Raw genomic sequence first — 20,812 nt, 5'->3', positions numbered from 1 at the left:
TCCGTTTTGTTGGCGTTCAGTGTTAGACAATTGCTGGTCATCCACCTTGCAACCTCAGATTGGCAGGCTTTAAACCCATCGGCCGTGATGGTAGAGGGATCCGACAGATTTACTATTAGTTGGTTGTTGTCGGCATATAACACCACTTGAACATATGCCTTTTAATGATGTCAGCCAGGGGTTTCATATATATATATTAAATAGGGTGGGGCTCAGAATAGAGAGAGTCCTGAGGGACCCTTTTCATGAAGTGGAACTGGTCTGACACACAGGATTTAAGTGTAACTTGAAAGGATCTGTCCTATAGGAAGGAGATAAACCATTGTAGGGCATTGCCTCTGAATCCGGCCTCCTGAAGCCTGTAAATTTGTATATTGTGTGATACTGTGTCAAAGGCTGCAGTCAGGTCAAGTAATATCAGAGCCGACGTCTGACCCTTGTTGGCATTCTGTCTCAATATTTCTTCCGCTAGAAGGGCAGATTCGGTGGAGAATGTCGCTCTGAAACCCGATTGAGTGGGGTCTAGCAACTCACTGGATTCTATAAAGCTAGTCAGGCAAATATTGAAATGCTTCTCTAGTATTTTTGCCCCAAACAGAAGAAGACAAATGGGTCTCATATTATCTAATATGGACGGGTCTATTGAAAGATTTTTCCTGGTAGGCATTACCATGGCATGTTTACAGTATTTGGGTACCGTGCTTGAGCTTATTGATAACTTCAAGAGCTCCTGTAGTGAGGGGGCTATAACGGAGACCCTCAATTGCAAGATTCTGGTTGGGGCAGAGTCAAATGGGGAGCCTGATTTGATGATGCAAATATATTATTAATTTCCTCTACTAAAGGAATGGGGAGATCTATTAAATCATTGGATTGTTGGTTTTATATAGCGCTACTGGACCCAAGAGTATCAGAGCGCTTTACAAGGTAGGTAAACATAACAAGATAAAATTGACAGTGTGAAGTTAACTCACATAGGATAAAACATAATATTCAAATGAGCGAAGGGGGCAAAGAAACCGAGAGATCATTAAGGGGACGAGGAATGTTGAAATTTAAGAGAGATGGGAGTGTGGAGAAGGGGAGAGAAAATGTGAAAAGTGAGAGAGAGCGGGTTGGTCGAGGAGAGGACCAGAAAAAAAGAGTGAGCAGAGTAAGAATGTAAGAATCAGTGACATTAGGTACCCCAGTATGTTTTGAGAAGAAGTATTTGAGTCTTTTTTTGAAGAGAGGGTAAGAAGGGTTGCAGCGAATATCCTTGGGGAGAGAGTTCCAAATCGTAGGGGCATTACCAGAGAATGCACAAGATTGGGTCTTTTTACATTTGAGTCTAGGAGGGATCAGGACAAGGGAGTTAGTGCTCCTCAGGGACCAGGAGCACCCAGCTTCTTGTAGTTTGTCTGAGAGGTAAGAGGGGGTGTTTTGGTGAAGAACTTTGTGAGTGATGCATGCAATCTTGTAAGTGGATCGTCCTTCAATTGGGAGCCAATTGAGATTTTTGAGGACAGGAGAGATGTGGTCGAATCTTTTTCAGTCAAATAAGTCTGGCAGCTAGGTTGAGAACAGATTTGATCGGTGCAAGGTGGACTTTAGGGGTGCCAGCAAGTGTGGCGTTACCATAGTCACTTCTGGAAAGGACAAGCGATTGGACAACGATTTTGAAGTCATCAGCTGGAATAAAAGGTTTAATTTTTTTGAGGTGGTGAAGGGTGAAAAGAGCACTTTTAGCTGTATTTTTAATGTGGGGGATGAGATTAAGATTCTGATCGATGCTGATGCCTAGGGATTTAACAGAATTAGAGGTGGAGAGGGAGCAGTTAAGTGCTTTGATCTCATTGATCCAGAGTTGAATAGGAAGGACATTTTTTGGGGGGAGTGAAAAGTATGATTTAAGTTTTTTTAGGATTCAGTTAGAGATGATTATGATGGAACCAGGCGTGGACTTTATTCAGGGTATCATTGAGGTGAAGGATGTAATTGTGAGATTTGATCTTGTAGTATAGTTGAGTATCGTTAGCATAGAGGCGGTAACTGATTTTAGCTTGTTTGAGAATGAGGGTGAGTGGTTCCATGAATAGATTGAATAGGGTTGGGGAAAGGATAGAAACTTGTGGGACACCAAGTGAGACAGGTTGAGGTTTGGAGAGGCAGTGACTGAGCTTAATTTGTTGGGATCTATTTTGAAGGAACGAGGAGAACCATTTGAGTACAGTGCCTTCAAAACCACAGCTATCTTTGAGAGTATTAAGAAGGGTGGGATGGTGGACAGTATCAAATGCAGCTGAGAGGTCAAGGAGGATTAGTAGTGAGGATTCACCTTTGTCAAGAGAGCGATGAATGTCATTAGTAATATTGAGCATAGCAGTTTCGGTACTGCATCCTGTTCTAAAACCGGATTGGAAAACGTCAAGGAGATTGAAGGAGACAATATGGTTGTCTAATTGGGACAGGACACATTTTTCAAGGGCTTTAGAGAGGAAGGGAAGGTTAGAGATAGGGCGTAGATTGTTAAGGTCATAGATTGATAAGGTCATTAGGGACGGCAGAGGTGTTTTTGAGAATGGGGGTGATTTGACCTAGCTGAAGGGAGGCAGGAACACAGCCCGTGGAGAAAGAGGAGTTGATGATGTTGGTCCATATTGGGGCAATGATGTATTTGAGTTCTTGAACCAAATGTGCGGGAAGAGGGTCTTTGGAGTGAGAGGATGGTTTGAGTTTAGAAATGATGTTGATGATAGTGGTTTCAGATACTGGACTAAATTCACTGCATGAAGAATTGTTTTTAGCATGGTGGCCCATCGGAGTGGGCTCCGGTTGGGGGAGAGTAGGGATGGGTTGAGAGGGATCATGATACGGGGGAAACAAGGACAAAAGTGTATTAGGAATGTTAGGGGGGGGGTGTTGGTTATGGGGAGGTTGGAGTGAGAGAGGGGGGGAAGAGAAGGATAGTTCGATCTTGTTAACTTTATTTGAGAAGAAGCTGGCGATTTCTTCACATCGTTCCACAAAGGCTAATATTTTAGGAGGGCCAGAGGAAGTTGTTTTTTAACGATGTTAAAGAGTTCTCTGGGACGGTTTCTAGCCTGGTCAAGTTGTGACCGGAGAAAGGAGGCTTTTTCGTTGAATATTTGTGTTTTTTGTATTGGGCTCTGGCGTTTCTAGGGAGAACCAGATTATCAGAGGTGGGATGATTCCTCCAGGCACGTTCAGCTTGCCTGAAGGCCCGTCTTTCATTATTAAGTTCGGAATTGAAGCAGGATTTGGGAGGGATGTTTTTTTGTTGTTTGAGTTTGATTGGGGCAATTTGGTCAAGGGCTTCGAGAATAGAATTATTGTAATGTTCGGTTAGGTCATTGGTGCTGTGAGAGAGAGGGAGGAGAAGTAAGCGAGTTTTAATTGTGGATTCCAATTCACCAGGTGGAATAAGGTGAAGGTTGCGAGTAGGTTTCATAGGTAAACTGCCGATAGGGGTGGGGCGAGTAATGGAGCTATTCAAGGTGAAGAGGATAAGGTGGTGATCAGACCAGTCAACTGGAAGGATCTTTGAGAGAGAGGCCAGATCCTTGTTAGTCAAAATAGCATCAAGGGTGGCACCTTTTGGTGTGAGTCGGGGATTGGCAGAGTTGGGTCAGGTCAGTGATGTCCATGGTGTCTTTAAATGGGATGACCGCAGGGTCTTCGTTTTTATTCCAGTGGATGTTGTAATCACCAAGAAAGAGATTCTTGGAGTGGGAAAGCGATGCTTGAATAAGACATCACTTCAGTAAAGGAGATACAATTTCCAGGGTGTTGTAAATAATATGTAACTGAATGATGGGGGAGCCAGGAATAGTGAGATCAGCGCAAAGGTATTCAAAGGTGGAAGGGTCTTGTAGATGGACTAGCTAGAGGTTAAGTTCATCTTTAAAGATTAGGGCAAGGCCACCACCTATTTGATCGATTCTATCTTTCTTAATGATGGAATAACCTGGGGGAATGAGCAAGTCGAGGATAGGAGTGGGGTTGGCGTTGAGCCAGATTTCAGTTAGGAATGCGATGTCTATGTTTTCACTGAGTGGTTTCTGCAATCTCCGTTGCGTGGCAGGAGGCGGATCAGCAGTTAATCAGCATGCAACAGAGGGGAGTGGGGTCGGGCAATTGGGTGGGGGGACAGGGGAGGATAGGTCTAAGTTGTTGGGGGGGGTCTAGGTGAAGCCGGATAATGGGGGAGTCTGCTCGTTCCTAAGAGAACTGGGATAGTAGACTGATGGATAGGGGGAATAGAGGACAAGGATGGTGAGGGAGAGACAGGGGAGTTCGTAGAAAAGTTAACTCTCAAGGTCATTTGGCAAGTATCGTGTTGTGGAGGGGGAAGTCGTGTTGGCATTGCAAGGAGGGACAATTTTGGTAAGTACAGCGGGTTTGGATGGGGTTGTGTAGTTACGAGGGTGGGGTGGAGTGATTGTGTTGGTACCAACGTTAGGAGGGCTGTTTGTGGGAGAATTGAGAGGAGTGTTGATGTGCGATGCTAAGATGTATTGTGAGGGGACCGTTGTGTAGGCGTGATCTGCGGAATGGGCTTTTGCAAGGAGTGAGACAGTTCTGAGGGATGTGAGTTCTAAAATAAGGGACGAAAGGAGAAGTTCAACATTAAGGAGTAATTGTGAAAGAAGTGACGAGTGAAGAGGATCAGTAGTTTTTAGGAGGTTTGTAGAGTTAGAGTTATCTAGGAGAGGGAGATTGTGGGGAGGAAGGGGGGGAAACCTGGGGGAGGGAGGGGGGAATTATAAAGTGGGGGAGGATCCATTTTGGGGAGGGGGGGCACAGGAGGTAGACGTAGGTAAGGCATTCGTTTTAGTCTGACAATCAGGTGAATGAGGCGGAGAGACTGTAAGGTTTGGCGTACCTGGTGTATTGTGGGTTATAAGAGAGAACAAGGGAGTGAGAGAAGGAGGTGTCGGTGGAGGAGACGTGGGGGCTGTTGAGGGGGTGTGGGGGGCAGTTAAGCGAGGAGGGAGAGGATAAAGTGCATCAGAGGGTGAAGTGATATGGAAGTCAGAGGGAGAGAGGTGAATAGGAGAAAGTGCATTATTGGTATGAGGGGATATAAGGGGGTAGGTGGGAGAGGCTGGAGGCGTCTGAGGAGTTGTATGAGGTGGAGGATGGGGGGATTGTTCAAGGGGTGATCATAAGGAGAGGAGCGTACAGCAGCGCATAATGAATTCGGGGGTAAAGAGGAAGCAAGAGTAGGCGTGTGGGTAATAAGGGAATTAGACAGTTTAGAAGAATCAGGAGAGGGGGTGGGAGGGTCATTGGTGGAGGAGGATCGGAGGGAGGCATGTACACTAGGAGACTGGGAGACAAGGGTGTCGTAACAGGTTATAATGTTTAGAGCGAGGGTGGTAAGTAGTGATTGAGAGTAATCATCAGGATTGGGGAAAGAGGAGGGGGAAATAGAGTGAGGAGATAATGGGGGAAGGGGGTGTGGGGAGTCAGTACTTGTAATAGTTATGGAGGTCAATTGTGGTTGGGAAAGGGCAACAGTGTTGGGTGTAAAGGTGGATGATTCAGTGCAGGGGGATGGGGGTGGGGGGGTAGGGTTTTGGTGATAGTAACGGAATTGAGGGCTCGTGTAGTCACTGGAAATTGGGTATAGACATTAAAGATGGGAGAGGAGGAAGGTAAATCAGGGGGGAGAGATGGGGGGGGGTAGGAGACACGAGGTGTGTTCCTCCTTCTTTAGAGATTTTAGCTGGGACAATAGTTATTTGGTCGGATTATGCTCTGAATCAATCGTCTGGGCATAGCACCTTTCGTTCTAGTCTAATACGTTTATGACCGGTTTTCACGGCTACTTTGAGGCGAGTGCGGGCAGTGTAGCTGTAGTCCTTCTGCCATTTGCACTCAAGGTGTTTGCATTGCTTTTTTAATGCGGCTAAATGTTCATTACACCACGGCGAAGATGGTGATTCTCTTGCATTCTTTCTCACTGCTAGGGGTGCCAAGGTGTCGATTTCAGTTAGCCATGTCTCGTATTTTAATGTGGCCACTTACATCTTCTCTTCCCTTTTAAAATTAGTTTTTTTTGTACGGCTTTTTCAAAATTTCTCAGGTGCAATTTTAATCCAGTTCCTACTCCTGGACTGGTGGAGTTGCAACCTTGGCCCACCTACTATTCATTGAGAACCAGAAAGGAATTGGAAAGTGGTCCATCCAAGGTAGTTTCAAAGCACCTTCCACCACGAAGGAGGAGTCATTAGAAAAAAATAGGATCTAATAGGACCTTTTTCGTGTGTGGGGTCCTTGACTAGTTGACATAGGTGAAGAGCTTGTAGGTCCCTGATTACAGATGGGACTGTCTTGACTGTATTGAGATTCAAAGTGGATATTGAGATCCCTTAATATGACCAATTCTTTGTGCCTTAAGGCTAGCGCAGGGGCAGAGTCTATTAGCTTTGTGATGAAATTAGCTGTCGGACCTGGGGAGGGTGGGGTTGTACATCAGTAGGCCAGTAAGAGATGTATTACTGGACATATGAATAGTAAATTGCACCGCTTCATTATCCACAGAGTCTAGTTTATTGAGGGAGCAGTTCCAGATTTGTTTTAAAATGGCGATTTCGCCACCTTTTTGTCCTACTCGGTCACATCTTACAATGCTTTAGCCTACAGGTAGTGCATCTAGAACATCCATCTCAGAGCAGACACCCACTCTACTAAAAAGAGTGCGTCCAGAGTTTGCTCATTAAGTATATTAAGGATAGGAGAGGCTGCCGCTGATGACTCCCTGTATGCCAAGCAGGCTAAAGCACGTGTTCAGGGAAAATACAGGGACCCCAAATGCTAGAGGGAGTCACAGGGAGCAAAAAGATATGTGACCTGGTCTACCACCCCCACCTGTGAAATGAGGCTGCCGTAGGAGCCACGTCAGCAAGGGATCGAGCACTTACCATACAAGGAGTTGTTTCGTATAACCTCTTGTCGCTTCGGTGTTGTGACTGCGTTTAAGGAACTCTGCATCGGTAAGTGCAGCCTGCCTGGGCTGCATACAGTGACTTCTCCTGATTCTGTTGCTACTGCTCCAAGCGCCCACAAACTGGGTGCGGAACTCCATACGCTCCAAGCCTGCAGGTAAGACTGATTTCTGGTTAGTGGGACACTGAGGACTTTGCTTGCTGGTTAGCGTTGTGGCTCTGCAACACGGTTGACTTTAAATTAGAGTCAAAGTGGCTTTGAGACTCTGACTGGTGTTGCGTCTTGCACTGGATGTTGCCTATAGCGAATGGGGTATAACCACTGTCCCTAGGAACGAGGAGGGAGTGGAACCAATGGGGCCACCTAAAATAACACTAATGCCCCAACCTCAGTGGAAATGTGTTGTTGTTTGTGAATGTCGTATTTTTCTATCTGTAGAAATAAATTACTTCTCTTTTTCCATAAAAGTGAGTATTTGGCTGGACAATGATTTATTGCTACTGCTGGGTGCACTCTGCATTATGAGCCTGTGTTCACTCCCTAGTATCCCCCTCATACACCCTGGCTCCCCCTAGAGAGCCTTAGACTCATTGAACAACGCTATTCCAGAGCAACAAGTGTTTCAGGGGTACTTGGCAACGTTTCTCAGAATCCATAGTAGTTTGGACTCTGGGACACCAGACGTAAAAGCCTTAACCCCCCATGGCTGGAACCACTAACCCCTGCTTGCCCCAAGGCCCTCTGAAAGGCGTTCTGACACCCTGTAATCTGTGTATGTATCTATTTTATATTTTCCCGTTATTGTTTTATATTTTTATGCAATTTCTGGATTTCTCTGACACTCTAAAGATTTATTTGTCTTTCTGTTTAAATACCCAACGGTTGTTAAATATATTGCTTCTACCACCCTCCCATTTTCGGAACAGTACCAGATTTATTTTCCCACACCCTGCCTTGTGTATGTGATTTCCCCTTTGAGTGTCCAGTTCTTCTGTTAAGAGTCCCAACATCATTTTATTCAAATGCAAATGTAAATTGTTTCCCTTCCAGAGGACAACTGGAATTACCCCTCATTTAGAAGCCATTTTGGTATACAGTGTAGTTAGTTCAATAATACAATTGATATTATGGAAGCTTGTACAGTGATGCTCTTTCTTGCCACCAGAATTAACTTGTACTTTTCTCCTCTGTCCTCAGTAGGTTCATCATGGCTTTAAGAGCATGTGGTTTGATAATCTGCAGACGACTGCGACAAGCAGCTCCCCCTTCTGGCGATGACATCGAATTCCTTCTGCTGCAAACATCTTACGGGACCAATCACTGGACCCCGCCTAAAGGTGATAAGACAGTACCTACTTTAATTTTCCCCCGTAACCTTCTTTGACAGCACTTTGTCATGTTGTAGTGGTGTACTCCTAAAAAGGTGGTTCCCAACTTATCCAAGAAAACTCTACTCTTTGGGTAAACTATGCCACCATATCCACATCAATAGAATGAATTTTTCTTAAGCTCAGACACTCCGGAGTTCATAATGGATCAGAAAGCCTTAGGACACTTGTTAATGGTGTCCAACTCCTATCCAAAGTTGCCTTGCAACAGTAGCATGATCATACAGCCTTCTGAAATTGCTATAAAAATGGTAGGCACCTAATCCAGTATCATATGTTACAAATGAGAAATCAGTGTGGGAGTTGTCATCATTGATTTAATGTCACAAAATGGCTGCCAAAAAAAATTTATGGTGTTGGAAGGATTTTCACCCCCTAAAAAAAACAGGGATTATCGGCACGTACGAAGAGAGTGCTCCTTTTGAAATCCAGTATTTTGCAATCCGAATTTTACAATAAAGATTAGGTGAAGAAGACGCATCTAGTCTTGCGAAAATGCTAATGACATGTAACCAGGAGAATCCTTCAGCTGCCGACTTGGCTTGAAACTGATGCTCTGAGCCTTGAGCTGGGCCATTTTTTTAGGTTTGCAAAATGAGGTTGCATTCATGCATTTTACTACCTTTTAACTAGTAAAGATAATTGCTTGTTGATCGCCGATTGGACTGAAGGTCTGTTGAATAAAGTCAATTGTCTCCCAGGAAGAGATAGGAATTTAAGTCTGCAGAGAATGCATGAAGAGGAACGGGCGGAACAATGCGGGCAGAGCCACGCTCGCCTGAACAACGCAAGCGCAACCATGCTCGCCTGAACAGCGCAAGCGTAGCCACGTTCGATTGAACAACGCAAGCGCCGCCACGCTCGCCTGAACAGCACAAGCGCCACCACGCTCGCCTGAACAGCGCTAGCGCCGCCACGCTCGCCTGAACAGCGCAAGCGCCGCCACGCTCGCCTGAACAGCGCAAGCGCAGCCACGCTCGCCTTAACAGCGCAAGCGCAGCCACGCTCGCCTGAACAGCGCAAGCGCAGCCACGCTTGCCTGAAAAACACATCTGTCTTAACCACACATATGCATGGTTAAGGCAGGCCGCGGTCTAGTGTTCATGATGGGCGCGGGGAAGAGGAGGAAGCATTGGAACAGGAAGCTCCGGATGTGGACAGGTAAGTGGGGATGTGGCTGGTTTTTGGGGGTGGGGGTGTAGTTTTTAGGGGCGGCGTTGATTTTTGGTTTCAGGATGGGGGTTGGGATACTTTTGGGAAGGGGCAGATTTTTAGGGCTGAGGATGGAGGGAGTGGTAGATTTTTAGGGCTGGGTTTGGAGGGGGAGTTTTTCGGAGTGGGCAGTTTTAGGGCTCCGGGCGTGGGGGATCTGGGTTGGTTTTTTTAAATTGGGGCAGAGTTTTAGGCCTCACGGGAGTGGAAGGGGTTGGGGTAGTTATATTGACAGTGCGGTTGTAGGTTTTAAGGTTCAGGGCGGGAGCATGGGTAGTTTTATGGCAGAAGACAGGGTTTTAGGCCTCCGGGCAGGGCGAAGGGGAAAGAGTAGTTTAAAGGGCAGGGCTGGTTTAAGCCTCAAGGTGGGGGAGCAAGGTAGGGGATCAGAATTTTAGTGCTTAGGGCAAGGGGTTGGGGTAGTGGCGATCTTAACCACGCATACCACTTACCATTCATGCCTCTACAACAAAATTGCGTGGTAAAGGAATGCGAGGTTAAGACAGATTCGTGGTTTGAGCTGCGTGGTAGAAGCTCCTGTGGTTTAGCAATGCCTGCCTCTGTCATACAACCATGCATGAAATATCATTTGAACATGACACAGCTTTAAAGGCTAAAAGCCTCAGTGTGAATACGACTTTGAAGCACACCACCACCTTTGTGATGTGGTTTGTTGTGGATAAGAACTACATTGCCCCGAAGTAGCCACCAGTGCACCATTTTTCTCTACCACACGAATTAGCTCACTGTATGCTATACTGGTATGTCTGAAAGGAAATACCACATAAACCTCAAATTAACAGTGCCAAGATGATCAGGACTATGGGCCAAGCTTTGGACTAGTTAATGTCTCGCAGCACAGACGAGGCGGTAGTAATGGTAACGTTGTTTTAAAAAAAAAAAAAATCAAGAAAAGGTCCATTAATGGTGAATGTAACCCTGATTAAGTAACGCTATTGATGTGTATACAATGTGTTTTATACTAGGTTTTAAACTGGGTGGAAGAGGTTTTAGCATCTGAATAGTTTAGATGATTGAATTAAAAAGTAATTTACAAGTTTCACTTGCTCATTGCTCAGGCTCTTCACTGCCACCAGAGGTGATATGTCTCTGGCCTACACTGGCTACTGTGTAACCTTGGATTATTGAGAATAATATACCACCAAGCATGTACAGTATACAGGCGTATAAGAGTAAATGGCATCCTCTTTGCAGCATATAAGGCACACTGCTCCCTAGATCACATTTTCTTGTGTAGTGTGAAGAGATGGTGATTAATAAAATGTGCAAATCATACAGTCTGATGCAGAGTAAAATTTGTTTGGAGGATATCCAGTGAGCCCATTAATTCCTCAGTGCACTGCGAACACAGCTCTACATTATCCATTAGAATCTCCTCCATCAACAGTGTGTACCAGTAGAGACTTCCCTCTGAAGTTCCAACCTTTGTTAATCTCTTTGACAACAGTCTTAAAGGTTCCATACAGCCCCAGAAAGGACTGCAATTTTCTACCAGAGGATTCCGAAGGTATTTCACCTGTTTTGGTCATCCCCAATCTTGTAATCACTGGTACATGGCAAAGTTTAAGGCTTTTAGGCTATGTGACTGCTGTATATTTGATTCTTCTACTGAATCTTCTAGAATACCAAGACGATTTCTTGCCACTTTAATTTGTCACTGGCTTATGTGAAGGTCAAGCTAGCCATAATGGCTTTTCTAGATCTGCAGTATGCCGGGCCTCAGTATGTGCAGGCTTGACTGGTGCTCAGAAAGATTGGTAGTAAATGCTTCAGGCCAGCCTTACTGATCGAGAGGTATTGTACCTGGCGGTGGTGTGTACACAATTCAGAATACAGCATGGTGGGTCTGCAATGTATTACCATTCAACCCAAGATGTACACAGTGTCTCCCATTCTTCTGATCTTGCTAATAACATGATTGATCATCAAGGAATATTTTAGGTTTGATCACATTTGAGGCTGTCCTTGGAAGTTCTCACATAAGGATTTATTACTCATACTGTTTGGTTTATGTCACAATGAAGCTTTATCTGTATCTCTTCGGGCTTCCGTATGGAAGGCAGATAGCCAAAGATATGAAACCCATGGAATGACCACTTAAGGTTCATAATGTTGCTTTAGCGCAAGCAAGATTTGCTCAGTGCCACCAAGGCCTCTGGAACAAGCCAAGCAGAATCGTGATTAGATGAGGCAACCAGATGTCACAGAATTGGGAACTCCAGCTGCTAGGCAAGAGAATCTGTAAGGGGCTCAGTGTCCGCTCTCCCATGACTACTAAACAGAAGGTTTGGAGGGAAATAGAACCAACATTTTTTTATATATCTTAAGAGTGAGTTGCATCAGTCTAGACCAGGGTATTTTAACACTTTAATGATTTTTAATGTATTATAATCAATATTAAGGACTACATAGCCTGCCTGGAATAATTACAGAATGGCAGTAGCCACTTTGTATTTATACTTCGTGTTACCAGAGATAGGAATTCCTTAGATTTTTCACCATTATTAGTTTTGCACCTCTTTGATAAATCTCCATGAAAACCTTGCAGACCCATTCTTCCTTCTACATTAGTGGATGATGCTAAGTTTTGCAGTAGTTGGTCAAGGAGGTGCAATAATAAAAGGGGGAGGTCCCAAAACACCTTTTTACAACCAATGCATTTTCAATAAACTTTTGTATCTTGCCTAGAGCGAAAACGGCTAATCAGATGTACATGAAATTTAGCAGGATTAGACATTATGATGCGCAGATGATGTTTTGGTTACTACAGGTGAGTAGGGTGAGGTATTTTTTAAGTTATAAGTCCTTTTATTTATTTTTGCAAAATGTTGTGCTATTTTCACAGAAGTACCGCAGTACATAGCGATGACAAGTATTTATGTGATTGGCTAATGGGCTACCTTTACAAAAGTTAAAGGCAGCTATGTTGTTTTAGGGTACACTTTGCTTGTGTTCTGCTTTTTGCCCTTGGATTTAAAATATCTATACGTTTCTATATATTTAAAAACTGAACATACCATGGTACCAAAAAAAAAGAAAATGTTAAAAAATAGAAAATACAATGTAGTGCACTATATTTTACAAATATAGTTTACTAGGGCCTATTTTCTATTTTTAACACATTTAAATCTTCAGTAACAGGTCCAGAGTACCAAGGTAATACCTACAAATTACCGTGCTACTTTAAAACGAATTTAAAGAAAAAATACCCAGTTCTCCCTAAACTGCTGAAAAAAGTGTAGAAAATTATAAATGCATTTACCTACCTATCCTCACTTTATTAAAACAACAATGAAACCTACTGCTTAGCTAGATCTAAGATCCTAACAGATTGCAGCGAAACGTAGAAAAGCAGACAAAATGTGCTGAAAACAACACAGCCATGAAAATAATCACACATTGTGTTACCAAGCACATGTACCACCGTATGCTGTAGCACAATATATAACTAAGTATTTTATAATTGTTAACTTTAACACTGCTTAGAATATTCACACACTATCAAAAATTACCATTTACACCAAATCATCTATTTTCCTTCCACATTACATCCCTTGACTCACTTTCACGCTGTCTATTTCAGGTACCACACTCCACTCTACCCCAATCCACACCACTACACTGTACGCTTATTGCACTCTAAGACACTCTATTTTATGAAACTACAGTGTGCCCCAATACACTGTAAGCACATCCACTCCACTCCAATCTACGACACTACACGCTATTCCACTATATGCTACTCCACTGTACACCACTTCAGTGTACGCCACTGCACTTTATGCCACTCCACTGCACTCTGACAATCCACTGTACGTTATTATATTGTACATCTCTCAATTCTACGACACTATACTACTCTGCTGTACTTCTCTCTATGCTATCCTCTATACAACACTCTACTCCACTATTTTCCACTCCACACTAGTCCACTAAACACTTCACTGTACCCAACTCTACGCTAACATACTGCACTATACACCTCTCCACTATACGCTATTCAACTGTATGCTGCTCAACTGTACGACACTCCTTTCTTTGCCACTCCACTGTAAACCAATACACGCTGCACTGTTCTACTGTGCACGACTCCACTGTATAACACTGCACTCTATGCAGTTCCACTGATATCCCACTCCACTATACGCCTCTCCACAGTATGTCACTCCATTCTACACCACTCTGCGCTATCCTACTTCACTGTACTGTGTTCCACTGACTCTATTTACTCTACAGCAGAGGTCTTCAAACTTTTTGATGCCGAGACCCCCTTGTAAAACCTTTTTAGGCGTAAGGACCTCCTTCCAACAAAAGTTTCTAGAAGCTGGTACTCCTCATCCACAACTATCGACAACCATAAATGCACCTGTTAGACCTCATCACATCCATCATTCATCCACCCACACTTTCACACTTCCATCCATCCTTCATCCATCCACCCTTTCATCCATCCACCCTTTCATCCTTCCATCCATCCACTTTCATCCTTCCATCCATACATCCATCCTTTACCCACCCATCCACCCATCATCCTTCCACCCTTTCATCCATCCATCCTTCATCCATCCACTCTTTGATCCTTCCATCCATACATCCTTTACCCATCCACCCACCTTTTCACTCATCCATCATTCATCCATACAACCTTTTATCTATCCATCCATCCTTCATCCACCCTTGCATCCATCCTTCCATACATCCATCCTTCATCCATCCACCCTTTCATCCATCCTTCATCCACCCACCCTTTCATCCATTATTCATCCCCCACCTTTTCACACATCCATCCATGCATCATTCATCCATGCAACCTTTTATCCATCCATACAACCTTTTAGTCATCCATACAACTTTTTATCCATCCATCCATCAAGCCATCCTTCATCCATCCACCCTTTCATCCATACATCCATCTCCATCCACCCTTTAATCCTTCCATCCATACATCAATACATCATCCTTCATCCATCCACCCTTTCATCCATCCATTCACCCACCCACCTTTTCACACATCCATCCACCCATCATTCATCCATGCTACCTTTTATCCATCCATACATCCTACATCCATATACCCTTTCATCCTTCAATACATCCTTCATTTCATCCATCCTTTCATCCATCCACTCATCATTCATCCACCCACCTTTTCACACATCCATCCACCCTTTCATCCTTCCTTTCATCCTTCCATCCATACATTCATCCTTCATCCATCCACCCATCATTCATCCTTCATCCATCCACCCATCATTCATCCTTCATCCATCCACCCATCATTCATCCATCCACCCATCCATCATACATACATCCATCCATCCACCCATCCACCCACCCATCATTCATCCATCCACCCACCCACCCACCCACCCACCCACCCATCATTCATCCACCCATCATTCATCCACCCACCTTTTCTGTGCCTCTCTCATGGGGGAGGGGGGTCAGGGTCTCTCTGCGTCTTCTTCCTTCTTCTTCTCTCAGGGGAGGGCATCTCTGTGCCTCCCTGCTGGGGGTCGATGGGGGGGGGCAGACGGGCTGTAACAACATCTCACCATGAAGAAAAGACTCTCAGGCACATTTCTCCCGCACAGGCGCCAGGTATGAGGGCTCCTGGCACTTGAACCAATGATTTATGGGACGTGGAGGGGGGGGGGGGAGAGGACCTTTCACGTGCTTTATTGGCGGGACCCACAGCTCCAGGCACGCAATGCCCATTGAACTCGAAGGGCTACAGCCTCCTCCCCTGCCCCACCCTTCCCTGCCCCACAGCCCCCCCCCTCGTGTATGTGAGCCCGGCTGAAACAGCTTCAGGGACACACACAAAGCCACACCCGAGTACTTCACAGGTCTTTTAAAAGACCTTTTACTTGTTAGTGAGGCTTTGATGTTTTTCACCCCTCGGTGTGAATTAGGCCTCCGCCCGCGAGCACCCTCAATCAGCCTGACGCCACTAAGGCAAACGCTCTGACAGAGTCTGCGACCCCCTTCCCAGGACTCCACGACCCCCCTGAGGGTCGTGCCCCACAGATTGAAGACCTCTGCTCTACTGTATGGTATTTCACTATATGCCTCTCCACTCTACGTCACTACACTGTATGCCAGTAACACTCAATGTTATTCCACTGCACTCTTTTCCACTGTACCGCACTCCACTACTACACTGTACACTACGACAGTCTACCCCGCTCCACTCTACAACACTTCACTCCACGCCACTCCAGTCTACACTATTCCACCTCTCACAGAAAGATGAAGGTTACTGATACTCGGAACGACGGCATTTTTAACTAACTTAGGTGGTATCCGAAAATATTTAATACTGGAACCACTTGTGCACGACAACTTTGTGTCTGTGCGTTGCTGACCGACAGAGGACGCTGCCTCGTTCGAACCGTGTGTCCCCTGAGCACCTCGTATTTTTAACCAATGCATATTATGCATATCATGCATTATATCGGCAGCTGATTAGAGTACAGCGGAAAATTGTTCCACCTCACCTTGTGTTCAAGCAGTCATAAAGATTACTGACCCTGAGAGGTTTTTTAACTCATTTGGTGATACAAGGTGTTCCATTCACGTAGGAACCACTCATTAGAAGCCGTGAAGGTTTGTGAGTTGAAGAATATTTTGGGGAAGAAACTATGTACAAACCTGATGAAGGTGGGGTAATCATTTGATCCACCGAAACGCGTCGCATGATATAAGGAGGATTGTGTCTTACAATGCTTAGAAGATAATTCGGATGTTTTTGCAGAATTTAATTTTCTGTTCACACCTTCTTTTTTATGAAATAGGAATCCAATGTTTCCTTAAACTTATGCTCTTCCCCGTTATTTTAATCGGTGTTTAATTGTGTTTTAATTTTGCATTGTATAATAAATTGTTCAGGACTTTTCATAATTTCGTTTTTGTCTTGCCTCATGAGTATAGCTTCATGTCAATGTTATGTGTTTTTATTACTTGTTGAATATTGTGTTATTACAAAAGGTGTCCCAAAGGGATTTTCTGCTTGACCTAATAGTCATTTCGGTACCCCATCCCTTTGGTTGCGGGGTCCCTCTCTCTTTTATTAGAGAAGAAAGAAACATATCACCAGGTTAGATGTTGCCAGGCCTTTTGTGCTGTGTTTTGATTGGAGAAATGTATTGTTTGTTTGTAATAAATTCTATCTGTATAACACACTTGTTGTACATTGCACCATCACCGATTGTGTACCACTGTATCACATAGAAAAACTCCATATAAACTGAACAACGTACACTGTTTTAAACTGTTTTTTAATCTTTGTAACAATATTGTCCAAATGACAAGCTGTTAGTCACAGACTGATAGTTTTGAATGAACCTTCACTCTCTGAAGAAACAATGTTAGAGGAAACACACTTTTGGATAAAGGTGCATTAGTGTTACAGAGTAAGTCACAAATAGACTTTAAAATAATCACTGAAGATGATTGGTTTGCCCATCTTCGATATTTTTGTTTCTGTACAGGTCATGTGGATCCCGGTGAAGACGACTTGACAACGGCCCTGCGTGAGACCAAGGAAGAGGCCGGGCTTGATTCAAGCCATTTTAAAATCTTTGAGAGTTTCAAAATGGAGCTTAACTATAAAGTGAAAAATAAACCTAAAACGGTGATCTACTGGCTGGCAGAACTGAAGGACTATCACACAGAAATCAAGCTCTCTGATGAGCACCAGGCCTTTCGCTGGCTGAAGTTGCAGGAGGCATGCAGGCTGAGTGAGTTTCCGGAGATGCAGAGGGCTCTTACTGAGGCACAGGAGTTTCTCTGTAGAACAGGATGAGATGAACAGAGCAAGTGAAGTGAGCCAGCAGAACGTCAAAGAGTTTTCTACAACGGTTGATGAAATAGCATATCAATTACTTTTTTCAGTGCTTCAAAGCTGATTGTATTTCCATGTTGAGCTAGAGTGCCAACGCCTTGTTATTTCAGGTTTTAACTGTAGAAGGACCCCTGCAAAGTCTCTGCAAGTCAATTGGAAAGAAGCTGCCATGAGGCAAAACTAATGAGGGGTATGGCTGTTTCATGCACAAGGGCAATCCATTAATTGGGAACACCAAGGGGATAGAGGCTCTTTATTCAAAGGAATCTGGATGATTTTGTGTATTCTGAGATTTTCCAGGTTCGGGTGTAGCCTCGGTGGCACATTCACATGTAAGATTGAAATGACGATCATAGTTCTTTTCTTTTATTCGACCTAGCCTCTCTCCCAGCTGAGTTCTTCCACTAATTCGATGCTTTGTGATTCCTGCCAGTGGTTTACAATTCAGATGAATAGGCAGGGATCCTGAATGAAGGGGGGAAGGTTGTCGCGGTCCAACCGTTAGTCATTGGTGAGAATGCATGCTAAGTTAGTTATGATCTATGATTGATTTAATTAGAGCACAACTATCTACTCCTCCCAGTTGGTGTCCTGACACATGGACTTGAGAAGCCCTGGTAGAAACATGTTATTTTAATTTAGAACCTAGTTCGCAAAATCTATAGTATGAACATTTGAATGTAGGAAAAGGCCTTGCTTGCAACTCACTCTACCTGGCTGTGGGGCACTGAGTCCAACATATTAAATAAAGAGGCTTTTATCAATTTGTGTTACTGTAAACATGTAGATGCTCATTTTTTTTAATGATTCAAGTCCTTCACTATACTTCCTTTATGATATTACTCAGACCACCATCCATTGTTACCCAAATATGCCACCCTGGAAGATCAAAAAGATATTGTCAGTATTAGCTTACATCCTTTACGGGGCGAGCAGCATGGTGGAAACCTTCATAATTAGTGGGAATGGATGGTAGTCCACCACAAGTAATAATGAAGGTCTAGTGAAGTTTTCAGTAAAAATTTTAAACCTGAGCTCAAACCCTGGTAGCTATGCCTCAGTGTATATAGGATTAACTGAAGAAAATTTGGAAAGCATTTAGAAGTACCAACACAACAAAAAAGTCAAACGCTCTAAATGGTGAACAAAACCACACCAAAATGAAAAAAACTCTAGTAAGGGGAACTGGAGGTATACATTTTTAACATATTAAATGAAAATAGAGCCAAAAGGTATTAGGCACCAACGGCAGTCATCTGGTTGCGCTTGACCGGTACCTAGGCTTGATGTAAGGCTGGTCGGATACAGAAACCATGTATGTCTTGGTCTAAAAGTTTACTTTCATTGTCTCTGAAATGGAAGTCAAAAATCCTCAGATGGGCTAGGCAGCAGGTTGTGGCCGAGAAGAGCTCCACAAGGCAGCATAGTTGTTGGATGACATCCAGGTGAAGCCATTGAGTTTTGGCAGGAATTCTACAAGTTGAAGTAATTTCCAATTCACATCCTAGGAAGGTCCCTTGCTTCCCGGAAACATTTGGTGCCTTTGTCTGATGAAGATTTCTATGTTTCTACTTGGTAAAGTATTTGGAGCTCACATTCCTCCAGTGGGGTAAGGCTGCCAGCTGAACAAGGCTCCATGATGCCAGATACCTTTTCCCCGAGATCCCACTGCAATAGATATTTTGCTGTGGAAGAGCTAAACATGAGAGCAACCTGAATCTTTGGCCCAGCACAACGAACTTTCGTTGGATTTACTTGCCAGGTATGTCCCAGTCCTCCAAAGGTATTTGGAGTCAAAAAGTTTGGAGGTCCCAAGTGTTTCAGGAGGAATACATTTGGATACAGCCATGAGTGCACGGACATCGGGAACAGCACTTGGGTGTTGAGGTGTAGGGGACAAGGCTCACCCAAGCAGAAGCCTGGAGCAGGTAAAGGACACGTACAGTTGGAAAGAGTGAGCTGGGATCATCAGGAAAAGGGATTCTAGCAGTTTGGTGTGCCATAACGGGAGGTCTGCTAACTGTCCCATGGAGTCCAACTCTTTCTCTTGGTTACAAATAGGAGCAGGTCTCAACAGCAGGTGGAATCATTATTATGTCTTTCAAAGGTCCTGTAGGGCCTCTGAACAGGGTGCCACATTTATGCCTGGTACTAGCCTTTTGGAAGAGGAGACTCCTGGCCCCTCCCTAACCAATATGAAAGAAGTTCCCAGAGATGACCCTACTCGCTTTTACAACAGTTCCTGTGTGTCCTTCTGTCAAAATTCTCCCAGTGCCCCTCTCTTCCGAAATCCAAAATGTTAAACCTTTCTTACCATGTTTAGAGTTCCTGTCCCCACCCCAGATGCATGGCCTGTGAAATGAGCGACCCGGCCTCCTCTCCGGTCACTCAAAACCAGTTCTTGAGGTAGCTCCTCTCCCACTGGGAATGGTGACTGACTGGAGGGACAATGGTTGCCCCAGTGTTAACTGCATCTTCCTGTGACAGTGGGTACGCCGTTTTGAAGTTTATGAAGTCCCTGGGAACTACCCAGCTGGTTATCCTATCAGAGGAACTGAACACCTCCCCACACTCAAGGCCTTTGTCTCAGCACCTTAATGAGGTATGAACTCGCTCCTAGAGCTAAGTCCAAGAAAGAACGTAGTAGCTGTTCCCTAAGTGAGATACATTTATTTGTTTATAACTCCCAATGTTTTTCAATCGAACAGCTAACCCTGCCACAGTTAAAGTTTTTAATGACTTTTCACTACAAGAACATGTTTAAAATGAAACTTCTACAGGCCCTACTTTTAAATACCATGCACCCTGCCATTTATGGCCTACTCAGGTGTGACTTTTTATTATTAGATGGAGGGTGTAGGCCTGTCAGAAGGGGCTATTTTGACAGTCTGAATTTGCAGTTTCAAAACGCCACAGACCCAGCGTGTTTGGTTCTGCCACTCTAGTGGTGGCACAATGTGTACTGCAGTCCTCTAGTTACATTTAAGCTACAGGTCATGGGTACACTTGGTGCCATGTACTAGGAACCTATAGGTAAGTTAAGCATGCCAACTGGAAGTATAGCCAATTTCAGCATTTTATATGGGCCCAAGCACATGCACTTGGGCCTGGTTAGCAGAATACCAGTGTGCAGAGTAAAAGGCCATCCTTGTTCTTATCACACCAGCCTTAGCTCAAATCCCCGACCTATGAAATATGTGCAGTGAATGACCAGATTAGACCACCAAAATACACAGTGTATCAGCCTATGTTTATCATGTGGACTGCCAAAAAACTAGGAGGTTAGAGTATAAGAGTGAAGACACGTTCCCGAGTATCTCTCACTGCCTAGAATAATTTTTCACCTTTTATAAACAAAAAATAAATATTCATGTGAAAATTGTTAGATGAT

General features: G+C 44.1%; 1 protein-coding gene across 4 annotated transcripts in view; it reads left to right on the top strand.

Moving 5' to 3' along the window:
* The window catches only part of NUDT2 (nudix hydrolase 2), a 110,847-nt gene extending 92,646 nt beyond the window's left edge, over positions 1-18,201 (top strand). For 2 of the 4 annotated variants that reach the window (XM_078674710.1, XM_078674711.1), the window contains 2 exons: positions 8,152-8,291; positions 17,069-18,201. In XM_078674710.1, coding sequence (XP_078530836.1) covers positions 8,162-8,291; positions 17,069-17,382 — 444 coding nt within the window. In that variant the 5' untranslated portion in view covers positions 8,152-8,161 and the 3' untranslated portion in view covers positions 17,383-18,201. The remainder of the gene's footprint in view (positions 1-8,151; positions 8,292-17,068) is intronic. The other 2 variants (XM_078674713.1, XM_078674712.1) reach the window with 1 other exon arrangement.
* Positions 18,202-20,812: the final 2,611 nt, after the last annotated feature.

Source organism: Lissotriton helveticus, chromosome 2_1 (genome assembly GCF_964261635.1).
Source record: "Lissotriton helveticus chromosome 2_1, aLisHel1.1, whole genome shotgun sequence".
In the NCBI taxonomy this organism is placed as follows: Eukaryota; Metazoa; Chordata; class Amphibia; order Caudata; family Salamandridae; genus Lissotriton; species Lissotriton helveticus.
The sequence above is the reverse complement of the archived record's forward strand: the minus strand, read 5'-3'. Positions and strand labels throughout refer to the sequence as shown.